At 41.0% G+C, this 24,601-nt stretch overlaps 3 protein-coding genes across 4 annotated transcripts; 2 read left to right on the forward strand and 1 right to left on the reverse strand.

The window, feature by feature from the left end:
• The first annotated feature begins 14 nt into the window (after positions 1 to 14).
• gnptg (N-acetylglucosamine-1-phosphate transferase subunit gamma) lies at positions 15 to 7,348 on the forward strand. Its single transcript, XM_029629409.2, has 11 exons — positions 15 to 177; positions 2,777 to 2,831; positions 2,939 to 3,006; positions 3,968 to 4,022; positions 4,237 to 4,320; positions 4,453 to 4,546; positions 4,732 to 4,846; positions 4,962 to 5,044; positions 5,334 to 5,459; positions 5,626 to 5,707; positions 5,854 to 7,348. Exons 1-11 carry the CDS (start codon positions 111 to 113, stop codon positions 5,934 to 5,936), a joined length of 912 nt encoding a protein of 303 aa, XP_029485269.2. The 5' UTR covers positions 15 to 110; the 3' UTR covers positions 5,937 to 7,348.
• Positions 7,349 to 8,540: 1,192 nt separating this feature from the next.
• On the reverse strand, positions 8,541 to 24,480 carry LOC115106559 (uncharacterized protein C7orf50 homolog). Its single transcript, XM_029629414.2, has 6 exons — positions 24,380 to 24,480; positions 23,892 to 24,042; positions 23,631 to 23,765; positions 10,744 to 10,973; positions 10,381 to 10,462; positions 8,541 to 10,005 (listed from the first exon to the last, which is right to left on the reverse strand). Exons 2-6 carry the CDS (start codon positions 24,024 to 24,026, stop codon positions 9,835 to 9,837), a joined length of 753 nt encoding a protein of 250 aa, XP_029485274.1. The 5' UTR covers positions 24,027 to 24,042; positions 24,380 to 24,480; the 3' UTR covers positions 8,541 to 9,834.
• LOC115106557 (G-protein coupled estrogen receptor 1-like) lies at positions 11,398 to 23,629 on the forward strand. Of its 2 annotated transcripts, XM_065007984.1 has the most exons (3): positions 11,398 to 12,264; positions 15,276 to 18,537; positions 19,019 to 23,629. In XM_065007984.1, the coding sequence occupies exon 3, from the start codon at positions 20,820 to 20,822 to the stop codon at positions 21,831 to 21,833; it is 1,014 nt and encodes a 337-aa protein (XP_064864056.1). In that variant the 5' UTR covers positions 11,398 to 12,264; positions 15,276 to 18,537; positions 19,019 to 20,819; the 3' UTR covers positions 21,834 to 23,629. The 2 variants fall into 2 exon arrangements, with proteins under 2 accessions (XP_064864056.1, XP_029485270.1); XM_029629410.2 differs by lacking the exon at positions 19,019 to 23,629 and having other exon boundaries at positions 12,099 to 12,264; positions 15,276 to 16,765.
• Positions 24,481 to 24,601: the final 121 nt, after the last annotated feature.

Raw genomic sequence — 24,601 nt, forward strand, 5'->3', positions numbered from 1 at the left:
ACTTCTTCCCATGTTTCCCTAAAGGTCACGTGGTCACTACTTGTAAAAACAAACAAAAAATAGCCACGGATTATATAGCTAGTAAAGAAGTAAATGAAAGTCCACTAATAATGTATTATACATCGACTAGAATACTACATTTACTATGGATATATCTGCTCTGTCTTACCCTGCTGAGTAAGTATTTTTCACTTAATTCATGTACTCAAACAAAACAGCATCTGTCGTTTCAACGTTTATTCCGGGTTAGGTTTTAGAGGAGCGTATTGCGAAATCAAACATTGTAACCAAAATATGGAGCAGTTAAATATATACAGTACCAGTCAAAAGTTTGCACACACCTACTCATTCAAGTTGTTTTATTTTTACTATTTCCTACATTGTAGAATAATAGGTTAGACATCAACTATGAAATAACACATGTAATCATGAGTGATGAAGTGTTGCATCTGATGACCTGGCCTCCACAATCACCAGACCTCAACCCAATTGAGATGGTTTGGGATGAATGATTTGGACCGCAGAGTGAAGGAAAAGAAGCCAACAAGTTCTCAGCATATGTGGGAACTCCTTCAAGACTGTTGGGGAAAAACATTCCTCATGAAACTGGTTGAGAAAATGCCAAGACTGCAAGCTGTCATCAAGGCAAAGGGTGCCTACTTTGAAGAATCTCAAATAGATTTGTATTTGTTTAACACATGGTTCCATATGTGTTATTTGATAGTTTTGATGTCTTCACTATTATTCTACAATGTAGAAAATAGTACAAATAAAGAAAAACCCAGGAATGAATAGTTGTGTCCAAACTTTTGACTGGTACTGTATATATTTTCACATTATGTGGCTCTAGATTTTATTGTACATGTATATGCTTGTATATTCATGATTAACCCTGCTGACAAATTGTCGATCAAATGTTTAACTTTTTTAATTAAAGCTGCACTATGTATTATTTTTGGGTGACCTGATGAAATGAACATAGCAATGTGAGTTATAGATCTGTCAATCTCATTGAGAATAGATATGAAGCGGTAGGTATGTTCTATACGTGCCATTTCTGTACTTCCTGTGCTGAAGTTTAGTTTTTGCTTCTTTTACTTTTGGTTTTGTTCACCAGCTTCAAACTGCTGAAAACACAGTATTTTTGGTTATTGAAAATATATTTCACAGCGGTTTAGATAATACAATTGTACACAAACTGAAATTAGGCAAACTATTAGCATTTGAGCAATTTCACATTTATGAGCATGATTTGTGTCCAATTACATATTAGCAATTGGTATCAATACACACTAGTATTAATTATAAATGACATACATTTCCCCGTTTTTCGATCACTTCAAGACAGTAGCTTCAAACTTAGCCCAAATTTGTTCGTATTCATATGACTTTCCATGTCCATTTGCAATAGTTTTCAAAAATGTTACAGTTGGCTATTCATTGACAGCTGGAGCCATTCTGCAAATGATGGCGGTTCCTCTTTTTTCCAATGCCTTAAAATGACCCTTTTAACTATGAGAGAGCATTTGCGGTATTTTCCCAGCAAGATAAAGGCTGCATTTGTGTGTAGTCTGTTTTTATATTGCTCCTAGAAATAGAGAGAATATTATTTTCCAATATGCTTCCAGTTTAGAACACTTGACCAACATATGCGCAAGCCCAGCATCATCTGATATACATCTTCAACATTTGCTGTCGGTTGTCATTTTTGCCATGTGTATGTTTGAGTCCAGTAGGTTCTATTAATTATATAACACTGAACCATTTGTGTTTTAGATTCTGCACGGTTTAAAACAGTTTTTCCATACCCTTTCCCATTCAATTACTTGTATATGAATATTCACATTTTTACCCCATTTCTCTCTTAAGGGAAGTGTGTAGTGCCCTTGTTTTTAGTTTAAGAATTTATACACTTGATGCCAGGTGGTTTTTGGAATGGACATCCTTTATGAAATTTTCCAATACTTTAAACTCATGTTTATATTGAAATGGTTATTTATTCCGACTTGACTGCCTGAACAATCTGAATGATTCTAAAATGGTTGATAGAGCCGGCCTTTTCCTTCCGTTCATTCAGATCCATAGTTTTACCATCTTTATACAAATCCGCCACTATGCAAACTCCCATCTGTAGCTAACCTCTCCACAATACTGATCTGTGATTGATTTATTAATATGTGTGGATTGCTCCAGATGGTTGCTTGGAGAGAGGTACATATGGAAACTGTGTCTTTATTTCCAACAATTTTAAGAACATTCCAAGAAGCAGATCTTTTTGGATGGCCTTTTTTGCATAGGGAATACTTCCCAAATATCTATCAATCTAAGTGGCATGGGGTGGGATATTTCTTCAATTGCTAACCAACAGGGGGTTCTTTTGGTGGGTAGAGCCAGTATACGGTTTATCTTGTTACATGTAATATCTTTTAATATTTGGAAGTGCCATGCCTCCTTTATATTTTGACATCATTAGTTTCTCAAGGGCAATGCTAGGTTGCTTTGAATTCCATATACATTTAGTGATCAGTTCATTGATCTTCTTAAAAAAAACTTGCGGTAGATTGAGGCAACATGCTCAGTTTGTAATTGATTGTAGGAGCAACTCATTTTTTATTATTTCAATTCTTGCTCGGAATGTTAAAGAGGGAGGACCATCCCAAAAATGGTGCTTTAAAGGATTGCACAATAGCTTCTAAGTTCTCTTCAGTCTTCTTCTAATGTTTCTAATTTTAGTGTGGCTGCAGATGGTTTATTCTTGTTAAAATTCCTATTTTAGGCCCCTCTTCATTTGCTGGTAAAATGAAGATTGTTGAGGAACCAAATACATTTGGGTAAGTCATATGTTATTCTATAATTGCATTTAGATATGTTTCAAAAGTTAAATGTATAAAACATACTAATTCAGTCAGTGTAATGTGGTTCTCTCCTATTTCTCTAGGCTCAACAATCCCTTTTTGGCCCAAGGAAGTAGACTCCAGCCCAAGGTGACTCCAGGCCCAGTGTCAGGTAATAAGAATACGTATTACTTACTGGGTTAAGTACTTTATGGTCTGCAGACTGCAATAAGATATTATTTAGGTATTGCAGTACAGATTGATACTTTCACCAGCAGTGGGAAGGTACCGCAGTAGTCTGGTCCCTTTTCATTGTTACTCAGTAATCAAAGGATTGAAACAAGTGGAAAAAGAATTGCCTAATACAGAGGTCAAATTAAATCACAATACGTCACCAACTGGTTTACATTTGTGAAAGCAAAGGAGACGGTGCTTGCAAAGTAATGATCTAATTCTGTCAACACTGGCAGATCATGTGATTAATGAAGAATATACAGGTAACTGACAAAATAAAAAAACTGCCAACATAGTGTCTTAATAGGGCGTTGGGCCACCATGAGCCACAAACAGTTTCAATGCACCTCGGCATAGATTCTACAAGTGTCGGGAACTCTATTGAAGGGGATGCGCACCATTATTCCACAAGAAATTCCATAATTTGGTGTTTTGTTGATGGTGGTGGGAAATGCTGTCTGTCGCCATTCCAGAATCTCCCATAAGTGTTCAATTGGGTTGAGATCTGATGACTGAGAAACAAACACACACACACACTTTAAACCCCCTATGCTCCTTTGAAACCCCTCTTTCAAAGTCACTGAGATCTATTCTTCTAGCCATGGTAGCCAAAATAATGGGCAACTGTGCATTTTTATACATGACCCTAAGCATGATGGGATGTTACTTGTTTAATTAACTCAGGAACCACACCTGTGTGGAAGCATCTTCTTTCAATATACTTCATATCCCTCATTTACTCAAGTGTTTCCTTTTATTTTGGCAGTTACTTGTCTGTCTAAACTGACCATTCCTAGCATGCATTCAGTATGACCATACCTAGCACTGTATACAGTATACATACAGCCCTGTTTTTTACTTGTGCTCTTCTCATAACATTTCTAATCCTTTCTTTATAGGACCAGCACATCTCCGCCGACTAGCAGGAAAGTGCTTCAGTTACATAGAGTCCACGTAAGTACTGGGAAACTGAGCGCCTACAAAATCAACACCTAATTGCTGCAGTGAACATTATGGCAAAGTTTCGATCAAACTGTTTAGGACTCATCTTTGATTTCTGTTCCCAGTTTTACAATTGTTTGATTCACCGCTAGTCAAGGCTGCAAGATGACATGTGTAGAAAATATGTATATTTGAAAATAAATCATTGTGTTGTTATTTTGTTTAGGTATAAATATGAATTCTGTCCATTCCACAACATCACCCAGCATGAGCAGTCATTCAGGTGGAACGCTTACAGTGGCATACTGGGGTGAGTGGATCCTCCACAACACAATTTCAAACTGCACTCATCCTATCAAGTGAATAAGATTCATTTGAAGCATGTTATCCTGTGAATACATTATTTCCATTCATCAGTTTACACCCTTTGTCTTTCCAACAGAATCTGGCAGGAGTGGGAGATTGTGAACAACACCTTTTTGGCCATGTGGATGAGAGAGGGAGATGCCTGTGGGAATAAAAATAGGCAAACAAAGGTAATAAATTGCTTGTGCTCATTCCTCCCAGAGGCCAATTGACAAAGCAGGATTGGCGAGCGTTTGTGAGTAAAACGTGCAAACCCGGTCAGCGAGCGTTGTGAAAGGCCTTTAAAGACATTGCAGAGTTGAATGTTACGGTTACTGTTCTTTGTGAAAACATTTTTTCTCTCTCGTTTCACTAGGTCATTCTGACCTGCGGTGGAAGTAGCAAGTTGGCTCAAGTGTCAGAGCCCACTACCTGTGTGTATTCTCTAAGCTTTGAGACCCCACTTGTATGCCACCCACATTCTCTCTTAGGTAAGACGAGCAAAAGCAGGGACTCTTTAAAAAAATATATATATATTTTTTCATCTTAACGTTTTAAGATGGTGCTTGTTTACGTTCTAAGTCACACATGTGTCCTCTCATCAAGTGTACCCAACTCTGAGTGACAAGCTGCAGATGGAATGGGATGAAATTGAACAGGCCCGCTATGAGAACCTCATTACTGAGCAGGTACGACTTTACTTACTAACATAGGCATTGACCTTGCCCTTTCATAGCACTTATGAGTGTAGGACTACACAGGAGTTTAAAGGTGTTCGCAGACAAAGTGGCAGGCGGGATGGCCTAATCTATTTCAATGAGGCGGAATTCAATCTAGACGGAGAGGTCGGCGGTGCTTGAAAGCCAATTAGTGGAGAAAATAGGAATCAGGTCTATTTGGGCGATATCCACTCTGGAGTTTCACTTCTTGTCTTGAAAGCGCTTAAGAAGTCCTCTAACGTGTATGTGTATATTACAGGGCTACAATAATCTACTGAGGGATATTTTTGAGGATGCTGGTTTCCTAAAGAACCAAAAGGTAAAGGAGAAGCCGGATATCACAACTACCTCAAAGACGCATGATTCCTTGCAGAAATGCAATGAGGTAGGTTCACTGGAGAGAATCCAAAACCATTCGTGACCATGAGTAGTAATGGAAGCCCTGACATTTAGAGCGTTCAGCTAATGCTCTAGTTTAGCTATCAATATACATTAAATGTCATTGAGAAGTTGTATTAGTTTACATTTCTACGGATGCTTGTTTTATACAGGATGTCCGTAAACAGAGGGAAGAGATTGAGAGATTGCAAGCTCTCCTCACTCAACACAACATTCCCCATGAGTCAAAGGAAGGTGAGTCGGAGCATTATTATTCATGTACAAGTCCATACTTCTCCATGAATAGATGTAGGAAATGAATCCCTTCGTAAGTAACATGTTATGATTGCATTGGTCCATAATGTTAACATGTTTGCACCTTTCCCTCCCTCTACGGACAGCTAAGGCGAAGATTCCAGTGAGTGTGACTGTGCAAAATCGGCACCTGAGAGGGGACAACGGCCTCATCGCAGACCTACTCTGAGGATTCCAGACATTTACACAAAATATTGCAGACCACTAACTGAACAGCAGAGAAGGCAGATGTCACACAATAAACATGGCAGTTCCACATTAGAGAATTCAAGTAAAAAATAAAAAAAAGTTTATTCTAAATACAATTTTAGATAAACAACCATGTTTTCTTGACTGTGAGGCGTACCTGTACTCCCCAATGGCATAGCTACATCCTTAGAATATTTATTTTTCAACTCCATTGTCTGTCTGGACAGAAATCATACCTCTGCTATCAAAGGAAGTACACTGAAGATGTAAATTGTTTGATCCAGAAAATACATTTAAGAAAATGAAAAGTTACAGCCTTGAGCTAGGCAAGTCAGGTAAGAACAAATGGTTATTTACAATGACTGCCTTCCCTGGCCAAACCCTCCCCTAACCCGGATGACGCTGGGCCAATTGTGCGCAGCCCTATGGGACTCCCGATCACAGCCAGTTGTGATACAGCCCGGGATCGAACCAGGGTCTGTAGTGATGCCTCTAGCACTGAGATGCAGTGCCTTAGACTGCTGTGCCACTCGGGACCCCAAATGCCAATTATTTTGTCATATGACATTAAAAAGGTGCTTAAACAGGCTTCTTCTTGTAGGCTGTTTACATATATTCTTATTGTTTAACTGGAGATACGCCATCCCATCTGGTTTGCGCTTAGTGGGACAATAATTAGTTTTTCAACAGGACAATGACCCAACACACCTCCAGGCTGTGTAAGGGCTATTTGACCAAGAAGGACAGTGATGGAGTGCTGCATCAGATGACCTGGCCTCCACAATCACCTGACCACAACCCAATTTAGATGGTTTGGGATGAGTTGGACCGCAGAGTGAAGGAAAAGCAGCCAACAAGTGCTCAGCATATGTGGGAACTCCTTCAAGACTGTTGGAAAAGCATTCCAGGCGAAGCTGGTTGCTAGAATGTGCAAAGCTGTCAACAAGGCAAAGGGTGGCTACTTTGAAGAATCTAAAATATTAAATATATTTTGATTTGTTTAAAAATGTTGGTTACTACATGATTCCATGTGTTATTTACAATGACTGCCTTCCCCAACCAAACCCTCCCCTAAACTGGAAGAAGCTGGGCCAATTGTGCGCTGCCTGTTGTTTCACTATTATTCTACATTGTAGAAAATAGTAAAAATAAACTCTTGAATGAGTTGGTGTGCCAACTTTTGACTGGTACCATCTATATACACACTCTGGACTCCGACATTGCGCATCCTAATATTTCTGTATTTCTTAATTCCATGATTTACTTTTAGATTTGTGTATTTTTTAGATATTACTGCACTGTTGGAGCTAGGAACACAAGCATTTCGCTACACCCTCAATAACATCTGCTAAACACGTGTATGCGACCAATAAAATTGTATTCGAATTTTGATTTGAGTTTTAACGATGCTCCTACGAAGGTTCTGACGATTAATTTAGCCTTAAAATGCTTTTGGGGAACTGGGCCATGGGCTGATGTGTTTCTCTTACTGAACATGTGAGGGATTGTAAGGGACTTTAACTATGCACCCAGCGTCTCTATGGAGTGGAGAATGAAGATGGAAATATGTTATTATACAACAAGCCAAATGAAACTAGTTCAGACACAGGACAACCCTTTCGGCAAGGAAGAGGAATGGTAAAAAAAAAATCAATTAAAGGGAATGTTTCCAATTATGGGGACTGCCAAGGGCTTGAGGGAGGGATAGAAGGAAGGAGAGGTTGACGCTTAAAGCTGTGGAGGGAGGGAATGAGGGATGAAATGCTTAAAACTGGGTGTAAGGAGGCAGGGTGGGAAGAATGAAAGCGGAAAGAGCCATACATTGCAAGGAAGGACAGCAGTGTTGTGCCTGCCTATATATGTAGTGTCACTGCCAGCTTCAATAACCAAGTGATGTGTAGTGGTGGCCATTCACAGGCATACGCAGTACACCCACCAATCAGATATAGAGTATACTTACGCAATAAGGCCCGAGGGGGTGGTATGTGGTCAATATACCACGGCTATCGGCTGTTCTTATGCACGGCGCAACGCAGAATGCTTGGACACAGCCCTTAGCCGTGGTATATTGGCCATATATCACAAACCCACGAGGTGCTTTACTGCTACTAAAAACTGGTTAGCAACCTAAATAGAGCAGTAAAAATAAATGTTTTGTCACACCGTGGTATACGGTCTGATATGTTGGTAACCAGTTTCTAATCAGCCAATCAGCTTTCAGGGCTCAAACCACCCAGTTTATAATCACATTACCATTGAGAATGATTGAACAATTGAACGATTCATCTTAATTCCTATCTCTGCCATTATTTGGTGGAGAGAAGGATCAGCTATAGCCATCTACACCATATAGACAATTGCTGATAATTAATTCATACTCACCTGATGGCATGGAGTGATGGTCAAACATTGTAATCTAATGCCTGCCTCAGAGCACTCGTTAGTAAAGTTGCATTTGAAAATGATAGCTGGTCTGAGGCAGTTTTCTAAATAACTAAGTGCATCGTTAGATCATTTTTGCCTTCCCACGTCAACTTTATACACAGAAGGATCTAAGCTACAACATATGCGACAATGAAACACATTTGAGTTCATACGCTTTTATATCATTAAACAACTTTTTATGAAATAGTTTTGACAACCCTGTTTGTAAGCTTTTAAGTGATATCAAACTCAACCATTTATATTTTCCAGTGATGAAGACATGGATGTCTAATGGTAGGGTGGGGTATGCAAAATGGATGCAAATCTATGGTAACGTTTATGCTACCAACCTTCTAAAAGGAAAGGTGGAACTGTTATGCTTCTTATTATACTGGTACAATTGATGCTGGACCGGGCCCTTGTCTCCTCTCGGCATTGATCGCAGTCACAACTGAATTTATTAGCCATTGGCCAAAACACAGGCAGGGGCAAACTGCATACTCAAGAAGTAGTCTTGAAGTAGTCCCAAAAGTTGTATTTGTTGTACTGCAATAGTTAAACAGTGGCTTGATAGCAGTCTAGTGTGCAAGACTGAATTAAATGTGTTACTCTTGTAACAGAAAAATTGTTTTACTTCATATGCATTTTGGGGGGGGGGATTCCAACATATATTCTGTATATAGCCAGACAAACTGTTAAAAAGGAAACATCAGCTCCATCACTGACAGGTCAAACAAACATGGAGGATACAGATGCAGCACAAACGGGCTCATCATCCCCAGCAAGATGAACAATCGGCTTTAGACTGGAGTACTGTGAATGGTTAGAGTCACTATGCATAAGTTCCTGGTTACTAAAATTCAAATAGTTTGCCTAATTTCAGTTTATGTGACCAAACAAGCAAGTATAGTGTAGAGAATCATTGTACAATCTAAACCGCTGTGAAATAACCAAAAATATTGTATTTTCAGCTGTTTGAAGCTGGTGTACAAAACCAAAAGTAAAAACCAAAACTTAAGCACAAGAAGCATAGCGCACATAGAACAGATCTACTGCTTCTTAGACAAATGACAGATCTATAACTCACATTTCTATGTGAATTTGGTAGCGTTGCCCAAAAAGCTACATATTGCAGCTTTAAATGGCTCATCTACTGGCGAATGACAAGTTTGATTACATGAAACCATGGATATATTCACATTACATCATGTCATAACAAAACATACAGCATCACAATACTTAACAGAAGTGTGAACATAATATGGAATTCATTGGTATCACAATTCCAGCAACCATGGCTGGTTGCCATTTAATTTTGTATACACAGTGAATATACCACACTGCATTAATTGAGGAACCAGCAGATAAGAATCTAGTGAACTGACTATTCCCTTTGAGTGTGGTGGTGCTGTGGTGGTATTTGATTGATCATCTAGAATAATGGTAGTGGTTAGTCAGGAAAGCAGCTGGATGATTTCCCTGGCTCTTTGTATCCTCTGCTGGGCATCTGTGTCCTGTTCCCCCTCCCGCACCAATGTCTCAGCCTTCTGCACGGTGGTGTCCCTGGCCACCCCACGCAGCCCGTCCAGGTAAGACAGAAGCACAGAGAAGTTCTCATCTGGGATCTGTGGAGACAGAGAATGTGATTTTGTCCTTATGTAAGAAAAGTTACGGCCTCATTGACTTCTTAGGATTTTAAAATAAATAACTACCTAATTAGCATATTATAAAGGCTATATGTTCTTTTTCAGGTGAGATACAGGTACGGGTGTCATAACAGTGAGGGAGGGATATTTGCACAGAAAACCATGTCTGTTAATTGGCAGTTGAAAGGAGACACTCAACACAGATAAGCAACCTCTCCCAACAGGGGGAGCCCTAAGATTGCTCTTTGGGGGTTTAGGTTTGATTACACGCAAGAAAAGTGTTTGTAAAAAGCACAATCAATATCTGATTAGATGGATGAAAAGGGTTTCCACTCAGGTCTTAGGACAGTTTACCTTCTCTGAGTCAAACATGTGCTGTAGTAACCACGTCTGCCTGGTCTTCTGGAACTTCCACTCCTTACGGTTCTCAGCCCAACTGCAAAGATGGAGAAAGACAAAATAGATAAGCCAGAGCTCACCTTCAAGAAAGACCATGCTGTATTTAAGGTTGCAAATAAGCTACATTTTACTGTGATCATCCAGTACTGTAGCAAATTTGATTGCACAGTAAGTACTCAATTTGGAATGTGTTTGGGGACATTTATGTCCAACATACAGCAACATCAGCAGTGAAGAGTGCAATAAACAGAAGATATCCGTTTTACTTGAAGTCGCAGTGTGTGGGTGTGATTCATATGGTGCACTCTCCTCACTTACCAGGTAAGGTAGTCTAGCGCCTGTTGGGGAGCAATGGGTTTGGAGGCCTCATTTTTGTCTTCTGTCTTCCCTTCAGCTTTAAGTTGATCCTTTTGCTCCTTTTTCAGAATCTTCTTCATTTTCCTCTCGAGGACTCGTCTCTCCTCTGGACTCAAGTCCTCCTCTCCCTCCATCACTTTATCTTCCTCCTCATCTTCTGCTGCAGCTGGGACTATGATTGGCTTGGGACTCTGCTCAACAAAACCAGAGATGTCTTTTTTTATTAATACAAATGATTTCATAATGGGATTTTTTTTAAATCACACAGTCATATTTATTATTAATGTACTGGATAAGATTATTTTTTAAATACTTTTATTGGACTTAACTACATATCAGATTAATTTCATATCTCATTCTGCTAAGGGATGTAGGTAAAACATAAGTGAGTGGTGTCTTGCCTCTCAACCTTGCCTCAAGCTGGGCTGAGGCTACTTCCTGTCCCTTGGCTGTTCAAGGGCCATTTCCTGTATCTACAGCAAAGTGAGGCCAGCGAGAGACACATTCTGAAGTGCAATATGGTCAACCGCACCTCAGGTTAAATCGGAAGAGCTCCTTCTCGCATCCTGTCTCTAGCAAAGTGAAAATAAACAGCCTTCCATCACATGCCAATCGTTACACATGACTTTTCAATTAAAGAGTCCGTGCAACTTCAGCTGTCTCATTACTGAAATGAAGATCATAGTCCGTGTGAAAGTATATTGAGCCACTTTAATAGACTAAGGAGTAAGAACATTTCAAGCTGTTAGAACTAAAAGGAGCAAATAGGGAGAGAGCAGAAGAGAAGGTAAGAGAGCAGGGTGTCGATTCAAGCTACAGCGAGACCACAGACACCCTTCAGGCATTTCCATTTCTGTGTATTTACAGGGGTGAATCTGACGTACAGAGTTTGAAATAAGTCCAGTGAAAATAGTTCCATTGATGCTCAGAGCATTTTCCACTGTGAAAAAAGTCAATTGACCTTCTCCACAGACTTCATTTAAAAACTAAACAAAGCCATTGCGTTTCACTGAAACACTTTAGGAAAAATAGGAACTAGTGTCGAGAGGCAAAGGGCACATGTATCTTTTTACAAGAGAAGATTGATGAATTGAAAAGATGTAGCATTTTGCATTTAGTTTCTTGGAAAAGTAAACCCTATTACTTCCAAAAAAAAAAGTGTATTTTCATATGAAAAACACAGACACCTTCTCAGACAAACTCAAACAAGGGACATTTTATTTTTATGACTATAGAAACCCACAAGAAACAAGTGTGGGAGGAAAAGATTTTAGATCACGTGGCCACCACGTCATTCTCAGAATATGCTGGCTGGGTGTAGCCAATAAAAATACAACAACCTCTCCACTGAAACCTAATGACTTGCTCTGCTCGCCTATATCCACGCAACATGCATCAATCTCAGAGAATGAGACTTTAGATCGCCTTGGCAGACTGAGTTACTGAAAATAAAACAGAAGACGCCAGCCGAAAGTGAAAATGGTAAGCGGAAACATTTGTTGCTTTGTGTGCAGTGAGTTCCTCCCAACTTGAAGTACTCAGAGCAGGGTATGGGGAGGTCTATGTGGTGATAGTCCACAAACCAATGTCTTCTTAGATACTGTCTATGAGAAATAAGGGACTGGGAGGTTCTCTACACTGCCGAGAGAGCCAACACAGAGCTGGCAATGTGTCGTTTTTATATGTTGGAAAATTAGCCATTTCTGCAAAACTGAATGAAATGGTAACATCTTAGTGTGATAATACCCATAAATGTAAAAGTGGATTTATGTTTTTAGTCCTTTTTATAAATTAATTACAAATAAAAAGCTGAAATGTCTTGAGTTAATAAATATTCAACCCCTTTGTTATGTCAAGACTAAATAAGTTCAGGAGTAAACATTTTCACAACAAGTCATGTAAGTTACATGGACTCTATGTGCCAAAATTGTGTTTAACATGATTTATGAATGACTACCTCATCTTTGTACCCCACAAATACAATTATCTGTAAAGGTCCCTCAGTCGAGCAGTGAATTCCAAACACAGAATTAACAGCAAAGCCCAGGGAGGTTTTCTAATGCCTTGCAAAGAAGGGCACCTATTGGTATATCAATACAACAAGTCACTACAAAGATATAAGCGTCCTTCCTAACTCAGTTTCCGGAGAGGAAGGAAACCACTCAGGGGTTTCACCAAGAGGCCAATGGTGACTTTAAAACAGTTACAGAGTTTAATGACTGCGATAGGAGAAAGCTGATGGTGGATCAACAACATTGTAATTACTCCACAATACTAACCTAAATGACTGAGTGAAAAGAAGGAGGCCTGTACAGAATACAAATATTTCAAAACATGCATCCTGTTTACAATAATACTGTTTACAATAACTGCCAAAAATCTAGCAAAGAAATTAACTTCATGTCCTGAATACAAAGCGTTATGTTTGGGGAAAAGTCAACACAACCTGCATTTAAATTTGAGCCGATCCTGCTCCACTGAGTTTTGGACTGTTTTGTTCCGGGAACCCATTTGCAAGGATCCGGTACCTTTCTTCCCATGAAAAATTCATTTTCACAGTTTGCAATGTAAAAGTTATAATTAAAGCAAATCAGAGGTAATTCAAGTTGCCTCCTCTGTAATTCTCCTACTACCTAAATCACGCAAATGTGAAAACGTGCCTGATATTTTCAGGATGAACTTGGACCGGCCTCGGTTTATGCAACATCGCAGCCTATAGACCGACACGTGGCCATTGCTGTGGTGAGAGAGAAGCGCCTCTGTATCTCTCAGAAATAGAACAACATTAACTTTATATGATCTCTCTCCCACTCTCTGATAAGACATGAGGCTGCAATTCTGCTCTCTCCAGCATTGCATTTCATAATTAATTTCCTTATAGAATTATAGCCGTGGCAACGATGCTAGAGGTGACATAACACCCCATATAAATTGAAATACATTAGCCAAAGTTATATAGAATTACTGCGGTTTGTTCAGAAATAAATTCAATATTTCAGAAGACTACACCAGGAGTAAGTCTATCATTTAGCCACAGAGGATCAATAGCTTTAAAATAATAATAATAATCTATTGCCTAGCTGTGGATTGTGCGTAGCCCAATCAAAAGGCATGCCTACAGTTGGGAACGTGCGGCAAATCGGTCAGTGAGCAGCATTCAAACAAAACAGGCCTTTTGCAATATTTCAACGGCATTGTTTTACAAAGTAAAACGAGAGAGGCTTCAGCCATCGACGGTGAGTGAGATGAAACTGGAAATCGTTTTTTACACACCTAGGTCTAGGCTATTGATGTATTCAAGACAAGGTTGTTTTTCTTGAGCTCAGATTCTCAGTTTGTCAGTGTCAAAGTAGGCTGTTCGATCATTCCGATCATTTGTGAGGAATTTAAAAAATAAAAAGATGCTCAAATCTTAAGTAATCTAAAATTATATAGAATTGAGTGAAATTAGTCTATAACAAGGCACTTCAAATCGGCTTGAAAATCTATGGCAAGACTTGAAAACGGCTGTCTAGCAATGATCAACATCACACCTGCGGGACAGGTACAGGATGGCAACAACAACTGGCCGAGTTACACCAGGAACGCACAATCCCTCCATCAGTGCTCAGACTGTCCGCAATAGGCTGAGAGAGGCTGGACTGAGGGCTTGTAGGCCTGTTGTAAAGGCAGGTCCTCGCCAGACATCACTGGCAACAACGTCGCCTATGGGCACAAACCCACCGTTGCTGGACCAGACAAGACTGGCAAAAAGTGCTCTTCACTGAAGAGCCTGGATCTCAATCCCATTGAGCACGTCTGGGACCTGTTGGATCGGAAGGTGAGGGCTACGGCCATTCCCCCCGGAAACTTGCAGGTGCCTTGGTGGAAGAATAGGGTAACATCTCACAGCAAAAACTGGCAAATCTGGTGCAGTCCAGGAGGAGATGCACTGCGGTACTTAATGCAGCTGGTGGCCACACCAGACACTGACGGTTACTGTTACTTTTGATTTTAACACCCCCTTTGTTCAGGCACACATTATTCAATTTCTGTTAGTCACACGTCTGTGGAACTTGTTCAGTTTGTCTCTCAGTTTCTGAATCTTATGTTCATACAAATACTTACACGTTATGTTTGCTGAAAATAAACACAGTTGATAGTGAGAGGATGTTTCTTTTTTGCTGAGTTCAGAACTCCTCTGGATACCAGTCCAAACTCATTCAGTAACACCCTGTGAAAGCACACATGGCTTCTGACACCGGTTTTGATATTTCTTCATATCTATACGTTTCATCAACTCTTCATTTGGTGTGACTGTATTGGCATTGTTTATAATGTCGTCTTTGGTGTGTAACTGCAGAAACAAAGTAACTTGCTCAGTGACTGAACATTAGATGGTGATGTTATAACTGGAACAGTGTTGTGTAATGTCATCAATGAAAATTGGATTGCGTACTCACTTATTGTTCTAAATTGCCATGTGTTCTTTTTTCCCCCTCATTGGACACAAGGCAAATCAAACAGACTTTCTGCCCCAGACTGAGATGAGCACCGACATGCAACCCTTCAACACCACCTCAACATCCAGCCCCTTCAACACCTCAGACTTCATTGCCAAAATCGCAGCCAACGACCTGACATCCAGGGCCAACTACGTCTATGCGCTCTGTGCCGTGCTGGGCTTGGCCTCGGCGTGCATTCTACTCTACGCCTTAATTCGGTCCTACAGAGCCCAGAGGTACCTGGCCTGGCTGGACTCCCTGCTCTGGGCCTTTTCCAGCTCCCAGCTCCTTCTCTTGCTCCTCTCCCTCTCTTCCGTAGCACACCGGCCCAGCTACCTGGTGACCACACACATCGGCTGTGCTGCGCTCGCCTTCACCGTCAACATGGCATCCCTCTGCGGGCTGTTGCTCCTGGTGTTCATGGGATACGCCCTGACCTTCGACACACCAACTCACGCCCTGCTGAAGAGGCCTTGGGTCTGTGTGGCTCTGGTGCTTCTGGTTTCTATCCTGTGCTCCTTGGTGCTGGCAAGACTCAGAGGCCCCTCCAAGGAACTGCATTTGGAGGGCATATGTATTATAGACCCAACTGAGGCAGGAAGGTCTTATGCCATGGCGAAGCTTTGTCTGGGGTGCCTAATTCCCTACCTCCTCCTTCTGGGACTCCTGACAGGCGGCTGCGTCCGCCAATGGAAATCCAGCAGCCGGTTCCTCTCCGGATCAGAGGAAGGGCCGGTGTTCCTGGCAGTGGCTGTGGTGATATTTGTATGTCAGCTATTCCATGGCATTGTGCTGGTAAGGGGGGCAGGGATGCAGCAGGCTGGTGATCTCAGCTATCACGAGAGGGCGTTCATGCACGTGTCCGAGTTTGTGATGTTCTCTGGGAGTTGTGTGTGTCTAGTGTTAGTGCTCCTGCTGCATAGGCCGTGCAGGGAAAGCCTTCTGGAGGTGATCAGGCAACTCCGCGACTGCTGCCGGGGCCTGGGGGGCCGACAGACCCACAGACACATCATGGCCCCCCATATTGAGATCGCTGACACTCAGGACTATAACCCTTAGGTCAATAACCATCTCAGACATTCAGGAATATTATGCCTTTTTTAAGACCGCCAAATCTATCCTTATAAACGTTGATTCATATATATATATATATATTAGAAGCTGACAGCAAATAACTTAAAAGCAAGGATACTTTATGAAAGTTTAGTTGCTGATCGTTTACATTTAATTTTGGCTTGAATTTGAAGACTGTAAATAGTGTTACTCAGACAGTTTTGTTTTCCAATGTACTTTTTGTAACTTTTTCAATGTAATGATTATAATCTTATTTCATGTATGATCAGCGTACTGTTACTTCACCAACCAACTGACTTTTCTCCGGCAAATCGAACGATGTCTGTACAATTCATTGGTGACTTTTGCAATATGATGTTAGTGAAATTGCAAACGAAGAAGAGTAAAACGAAGTTGTGCAATGACAAATAAACCATGAAGAATCATTGGAAAGACTATTTCTACTAATTCAACTGACATGTGCTACTGTTTCTACACTTAGACTTGCTAAGACACACAACACTTCCAAGAAACAGACAGTGGCGGTGTTTGCATAAACATGTTTTACACAAAAACCCATTCAAACTCAATGTCACAATATGATGACTGAATAGTGGGAAAACACTGTACAAAGGAAATACAGTGCATTTGGAAAGTATTCAAACCTTCCCTTTTACCACATTTTGTTACGTTACAGACTTATTCTAAAATTGATTCAATTATATATGTTTTGTCATCAATCTACACACAAAACCCTATAATGACAAAGCAAAAAACAGTTTTAGACATTTTTGCAAATGTATTACAAAAAAAAAAATGAAATAGCTGATTTACATAAGTATTCAGAGCCTTTGGTATAAGCCTCAAAAATGAGCTCAGGTGCATCATCCTGTTTCCATTGATCATCTTTGAGATGTTTCTACAATTTGGTGTCCACCTGTGGTAAATTAAATTGATTAGATTAAATTAATTGAACATGATTTGCAAAGGCACACACCTGTCTATAGAAGGTCCCACAGTTGACAGTGCAAGTCAAAGCGAAAACCAAGCCATGAGGTCAAAGGAATTGTCCATAGAGCTCTGAGACAGGATTGTGTCGAGGCACAGATCTGGGGAAGGGTACCAAAACATTTCTGCAACATTGAAGGTCCCCAAGAACACAGTGGCCTCCATCATTCTTAAACCAAGACTCTTCCTAGAGCTGGCCACCCGGCCAAACTGAGCAATCGGGGGAGAAGGGCTTTGGTCAGGGAAGTGACCAAGAACCTGATGATCACTCTGACATAGCTCCAGAGTTCCTCTGTGGATATGGGAGAACCATCTCTGCAGAACTCCACTAATCAGGCCCTTATGGTAGAGTGGCCAGACGGAACCCACTCCTCAGTAAAAGGTACATGACAGCCTGCTTGGAGTTTCTCAAAAGGCACCAAAAAAAGACTCAGGCCATTAGAAACTAGATTATCTGGTCTGATGAAACCAATATTGAACTCTTTGGCCTGAATGCCAAGTGTCACATCTGGAGGAAACCTGGCACTATCCCTACGGTGAAGTATGGTGATGGCAGCATCATGCTTTGGGGATGTTCTTCAGTGGCAGGGACTGGGAGACTAGTCAGGATCAAGGGAAAGATGAACAGAGCAAAGTACAGAGCGGTCCTTGATGAAAATCTTATGTAAATGTGATTTCTCCATTTTTATAAAATGTGCAAAAAATTATACAAATCTGTTTTTGCTTTGTCATTATGGAGCAATGTGTGTAGATTGATGAGGGGAAAAAAAAAACAATTTAATCAATTTTAGAATAAGGCTGTAACATAACAAAATGTGGAAAAACTAAAGGGGTCTGAAGACTTTCCAAATACAGTGTATTTACTAAAGGAATGTACTAAAGGGAAGCTTGCCAAAACATTGGTGTAAGTTTCTTTTGGACTGGATATAGTTCCTGCATCCTTAGGTAGTAGCCAGGGGCTTCCTATTCATAGATGGCAGAGACTCACCTGAAAATGGATTGACAAACTCAGATACATTTAAATACAGATCTCACAAGAACATTTCCAACAGTGAAAACATGTCCTTAAGTTGTTGTGTTGAGTAGGTGATGGCATATCTTTATATAGGGGAGAGTGGGTTAAGTTGAGCCAAAGAGTTAATTGAGCCATGCCTTGTTTCTAGGAAGCCATAAACAAAATGGAGTCTGAAGGAAGAAACCACATGGAGAGGTAAGCAAGTTTAGTCCAAAATGATTTTCAGAAAGTCAAATTAATTGGTGTTATGAGTTTCATGATGCTTGTATTGTTTTATAACATCAGTTGGGGTCTCTATAAGCTACAAGGTAGCCTAGTGGTTAGAGCATTGGGCCAGTAATTGAAAGGTTGCTAGATCAAATCCTCGAACTGACAAGGTAAAAATCTTTGGTTCTGCCCCTGAACAAGGCAGTTAACCCACTGTTCCTAGGCCATCATTGTAAATAAGAAATTCTTAACTGACTTGCCTAGTTAAAAAAAAAAAAAAAAAAAATGGAGGTTAAGTCTAGCATGAAGTGCATCCTTGTAGCTGTGTGGACTAATATAGTAAAAATGTTTGTCTTGGGGTAAGTTGGTCACCGTACTAATGATACAATTTTGTCCGTTTTATGCACACTTATTGCAATGTGTCATAGATATGAACAACAAAAAATATTGTGCATTTTTATTGTTACAGAGCAGACGTCATCATGCACTACGTATACAAACGTAAAACAAGCAAAAGTCTAGCCCCCCTTGTTGTTCTTGAGAGAGCAGCGACAGGAAGTGAGAGAAGGGGAAAAGTACATTCGAGTAGCAGCAAAGGGATACAACTTCTAACTGAATGACACTGAAGAGGAACACTGACAAAAGAATATGAACATGCACCTGCGTCAAAGAGGATATGATAGAGTAGCAGGGTCTTATCTGATCTCACTGACCAGTTTTATGGGTTGATTCGTGTCAAATGCAGAGAACTTGCCCATGAATTGGCACATCGAAATAACATCCATGTCCCAGACAACTGGTGAAGAAATGGAAGGGTAAGTGATATTGAACATAAATGTATGCCTACATTCAGATATAGATCTAAAATATATCACACCCCCATTCCATGAACTTTGACCTACCACTACCATCACAGACAACCACCATCCACTTACCCCAAGGTGGCTCAACTTACCCCATACACAGAGACCCATTATTGGACAAGCTATGTTTTCAAAACAGTTGTTTACATGAAATCGTATTATTTCCAGGGATACACAACATCCTGAAATATATGTAGATATCTTTGTTAGACATAACTGTTTCCCTTGACGTTGAATGTAAAAAAAAAATGGCTCAACATACCCTACTCTCCACCACAGCATACCAGTTCTGCCATCCATCTTGTTTTGTGTAAATATGAGGCAGTTTCCAGAGTTTCCCCTTAAGTTACCCATACCCAGTGACTCCCTTATTTATATATTTGAACATTCTACATAATGATCCACCCTTCGTGCATGGATGATTATACTTGAATAAAAATTCCTTCCATAGAGCAAAAACAGTAAAAAACTGTGTGAAAAATCATGAAGAATCAGTCTCAAGTAACAGAAAACAATAGAAGACCGGCTATAGCTGAGGACAACAGCAGAGAGAGAGGACTGTTTGCATACATCTCTATCTTACGCTGAGGAGCGGGTGACGTCAAATGACTTGGGGGATGAGCAAGTAAAGAAAGTCTACACAGCCTCAGTCGTTGGAAGCTAATGAGAATTGATTGGTGATTGTTGTTAAACCTCTACACGGAGTGAGAAAGATCTCGACATGAGCATTCTGGTAATGAAAACAACACAGGAAGTCAACAATGTAAGTTTGCTTTTCCTCTTACCTCGCCCTCTAAAGGGCAAGTGCTTCAGACTGGCTCTCTCTTATATGGTAAAGATATTGCCATAGAAATGTCCTCATCAGCCACAGTACAGGTAGTGTGCGGTTCCAGTTACCTTTGTTCCAAAATGTTTACTACTGCATAATTTTCATGCGTTCATTGATGGTTGTTCACACATCCGCAAGAACGAAGGACAAATCTTCTCAGATAAATAACAAGTAATTATTTTTGCTGTTGTTACTTAAACCAACTGAAGGGCACTGATACTACTGCACTTTTGGAGCTAGGAGCACAAGCATTTCGCTACACCCGCAATAACATCTGATAAATATATGTGTATGTGACCAATAAAATTTGATTTATTTGAGTTGACCCATTTCATTATTTATCCCCTTCTTAGCACCGTGAGTGAGCCATCAACCCTTCAACCTGAACCAAGAGAGTGTGTTTCTAGTGAGAAACAAAGTGTGTCTTAGCAGTGGTTATTATTGATGTGGGATTTTTACCTGGCAACAACTCCTTGATACCCCATCGTAAATGACAACTTGGGGCTAGAGTTCAACTGCAGGCTCAAAATGACAGCTTGTAACTTTTGACACAGACAGACACCAGACCAGACAATGACATGGAGGTGCGCGCGTACATGGACTATCCCGTTGCGATTTATAGCAACGTCACAGAGCAGTTGAATGGCTCCTCAGCCACCTCCTCTGGGCTGGCAGGAGAGGAACCTGACCCCTACCAGCATTACACCATCAGCGTCTTCCTCTCCTGCCTCTACACAATCTTCCTTTTCCCCGTGGGCTTCATCGGGAACGTCCTCATCCTGGCCGTCAACCTGAGCCACAGGGGCCGCATGACCGCCCCCGACCTTTACTTTGTCAACCTGGCGGCTGCCGACCTGGTCCTGGTGGCTGACTCCCTGATCGAGGTGTTCAACCTTAGCGAGCACTACTATGACATGGCTGCCCTGTGCACCTTCATGGCCCTGTTCCTGCAGGTCAACATGTACAGCAGCGTCTTCTTCCTGACCTGGATGAGCTTTGACCGGTTTGTGGTGCTGGCGGGCTCAATGAGTCTGGGCAGAAGTATGCCCCGGGCCCGCCTGACCTGCTGCCTGATCTGGGTGACCTCCGCCCTGCTCACCCTGCTGCCCTTCACTGTGGCCCAGGTGCAGCACGCTGGGGAGCTCCACTTCTGCTTTGCGAATGTATCCCAGATCCAGTGGCTGGAGGTTACGCTGGGCTTCCTGCTGCCCTTCTGCGTGCTGGGCCTCTGCTACTGGAGGATCGCCCTGGTTCTGGTGAGCGCTCAAAGGGAGCACAGTGGGCTGCAGCGGCGGCCACAGAAGCGGAAGGCTTTGAGGATGATTTCTGCGGCCGTGTTGGTGTTCTTTGCCTGCTGGTTACCGCAGAACATGTTTGTCAGCGTGCACCTGCTTAGAGGCGATGTGGATGGAACGCTGTGGCATGACTACCCTCTGACGGCCCACATGGTCAACCTGGCTGCCTTCTCCAACAGCTGTCTCAACCCGCTGGTCTACAGCTTCCTGGGGGAGACCTTCCAGGACAAGCTAAGGAGCTTCATCAAGGAAAACATCAGCTGGGCCAAGTTAGACAGCTCCTGCTGGAGTAGCTAGCCCCTCTAGCCTACCCACTGCAAGCTCCTGCCCCCATCCCATACTTAAAAGTACAAGTCCCACCACACAACCTCTCCAACGCTCCTGCTGCCTCTACAAACCAGCCATCCATCCTTCAAATCAAAACTCACCAACATACGTGTGCCCTGGACAGCTAAGTGGTGTGTCTGATTTCAATCACTTTCTGACCTCACTCCTTTTGACTTAAATCTTTCCATAGATAGTTTTGTGTATATATAATGTATGGGGATACCCCTTCAAATGAGTGGATTCGGCTATTTCAGCCACACTGTTTGCTGACAGGTCTATAAAGTCAGGCACACCGCCACGCAATCTCCACAGACAAACATTGACAGTAGAATAGCTTTACTGAAGAGCCCAGTGACTTTCAATGTGGCACAGTCATAGGATGCCACCTTTCCAACAAGTCAGTTGGTCAAATGTTTGTCCTGCTAGAGCTGCCCCGGTCAACTGTATGCACTGTTATTGTGAAGTGGAAACGTCTAAGAGCAACAACGGCTCAGCCGCTCACAGAATGGGACCAGTGCGTAGCGTGTAAAAATCGTCTGTCCTCGGTTACAACACTCACGACCGAGTTCCAAACTGCCTCTGGAAGCAAAGTCAGCACAAGGAATGTTCGTCGGAAGCTGCATGAAGTGTGTTTCCATGGCCGAGCAGCAGCACGATTCTGTGCTTCCAACATTGTGGCAACTGTTTCTGAAAGGACCTTTCCTGTTTCAGCATGACAATGCCCCCCTGCATTGTCAAAGCAAGGTCCATACGGAAATGGTTTGTTGAGATCGGGGTGGAAGAACTTGACTGGCCTGCACTGAGCCCTGACCTCAAACCAATCGAACACCTTTGGAATGAATTGGAATGCCAACTGCTTACCAGGCCTGAGTTCAGTGCCTGAACTCACTACTGCTCGTGGCTGAATGGAAGCTTACAAACAAGGTTGTCAAACTATTTTCTTTAAACATTTTTATTTGTCATTTTAAACTTTAACGTCTAAAAAAAGCTTAAACTCTGATTTTCCTCATTGTCGCATATTTTATAAGTTTAGATCCATTTTAGATAATCTGAGGTGTTTGTTGTGTCCACCATCGGTTGAGACAGCATACTCTGTGAATATAAGGGTGGGTGTCATTTCAATCATAGAAATAGAATGGATATATCCCTTCAACCCACTACAATTGAGCTAGTACATAGTTGAAATATAATATAAATTGACATTTAGAACTTCCAATTACTACCACAAAAATGGGTGCCTGTCCACCCATCGTCAAATGTCTACTTAAATGGAAATGTATATTCTATTATCTTTATTTCTATGATTCCAACAGGTTTCCTAGAGAAGATTGAAGGTGTAATTTAAAACTGATATTCCCATTCAAATAAACATTCTCTGATGTGTGGACCTCCAACCATTTTTGTGCTACCGTTTGAAAGTAAAAATGTTTCAATTGTATTCCCATTTTAGAACATTTATCAGCAAAAACATGACACCCACCACCCTGTATTGAAGGGCATGCTGTGTCTCAACTGATGGCGAGCACAACAAAAATACCTCAGATTATGTAAAATAGGGTCTAACCTACAACATAAGCAAAATGAGAAACAGAGTGTTCAGATAATCTCATAATTATAAAAATATATATAATTCTGATCACTTACATGGGAAAAAAATGTGTAGAAAGCTGTGTGTGTGTGTGTGTGTGTGGCCCCATCTACTGGTGTCACCATACAAAAATGTTTCTGTAAATTAAATGAATAAAGCAGGAATATATAGCAGTTTACCCCAGTAGTTTTGTTTTTCTTCTTCCGCTTCTTTTCCTTCTGTGCATCATCTGCTTGTTGTTTGTGTTTCCTTGAATTTGTCACCACGTCCTCTGAAGTGTTCTTTGACAATGTGGGGACTGGTATAGGAGCCTCCTTGGAATGTGCAAGACCTTATTTTAATATCTCATCATGATGAACTCAGCTTACAAGAAATGACATATGCCTCTATGCAATCTTTTTTAAATGTTAAAATCACCATATTACTGTTACCATACTTGCCTCAATGTCAGTATTTTTCCTTTTCTTTTTCACTTTGCTTTCATCAACGCAGACATCTCTCTCATTTGAATTCAACTTCATCCTTTTGCACCCAATTCTTTTGGGATCTGATTCACATGATTTACTCTTTGCCATGATAGCCAACTTGTTCCTGAAACATAATTGCATAGTTAGCTAGCGTCACAGTACAGTGTTAGACAATGGGCATACTGACATTCTGTCAAGGTAAAAGTCATGACTCTCATGACGTTTAGCTACAATTTTACTTTGAAAACTAGCTCATTATTACTAACTATGACACTTGCACTGACTAGTTAGCTAGCTATTATAACGTTAGCTATCAACAGTGCTAATTACACCACACTAACGTTATAAGCTTGCCATTTAGTTTCAGCATCTTTGACATGCTTTATTGCTTCATGTTAGAAAAAATGACAGCAGGTTACATTCAAAAGATGTTAATAACTTACTAATAAGAATAAACTTACGGTAAGAGAATAATTGTACTCGCGTTGACCTCAGCAGCATGAACACCAACATGCGTTTTGCGAATCAGGAAGTGTTGTCGCTTAGCTTGTTGTGATTGGTCAAATAGTCATTTCAGTTCGGTGATTGGTGATTTGAGATTAGTTATATTCCTAAGTGTGCTGGGACTTGTAGTCTCAAGGTGAATGTTCTTGCAATTTCAATAGATGACGATAGATGACAAT

Source organism: Oncorhynchus nerka, linkage group LG23 (genome assembly GCF_034236695.1).
Source record: "Oncorhynchus nerka isolate Pitt River linkage group LG23, Oner_Uvic_2.0, whole genome shotgun sequence".
In the NCBI taxonomy this organism is placed as follows: domain Eukaryota; kingdom Metazoa; phylum Chordata; class Actinopteri; order Salmoniformes; family Salmonidae; genus Oncorhynchus; species Oncorhynchus nerka.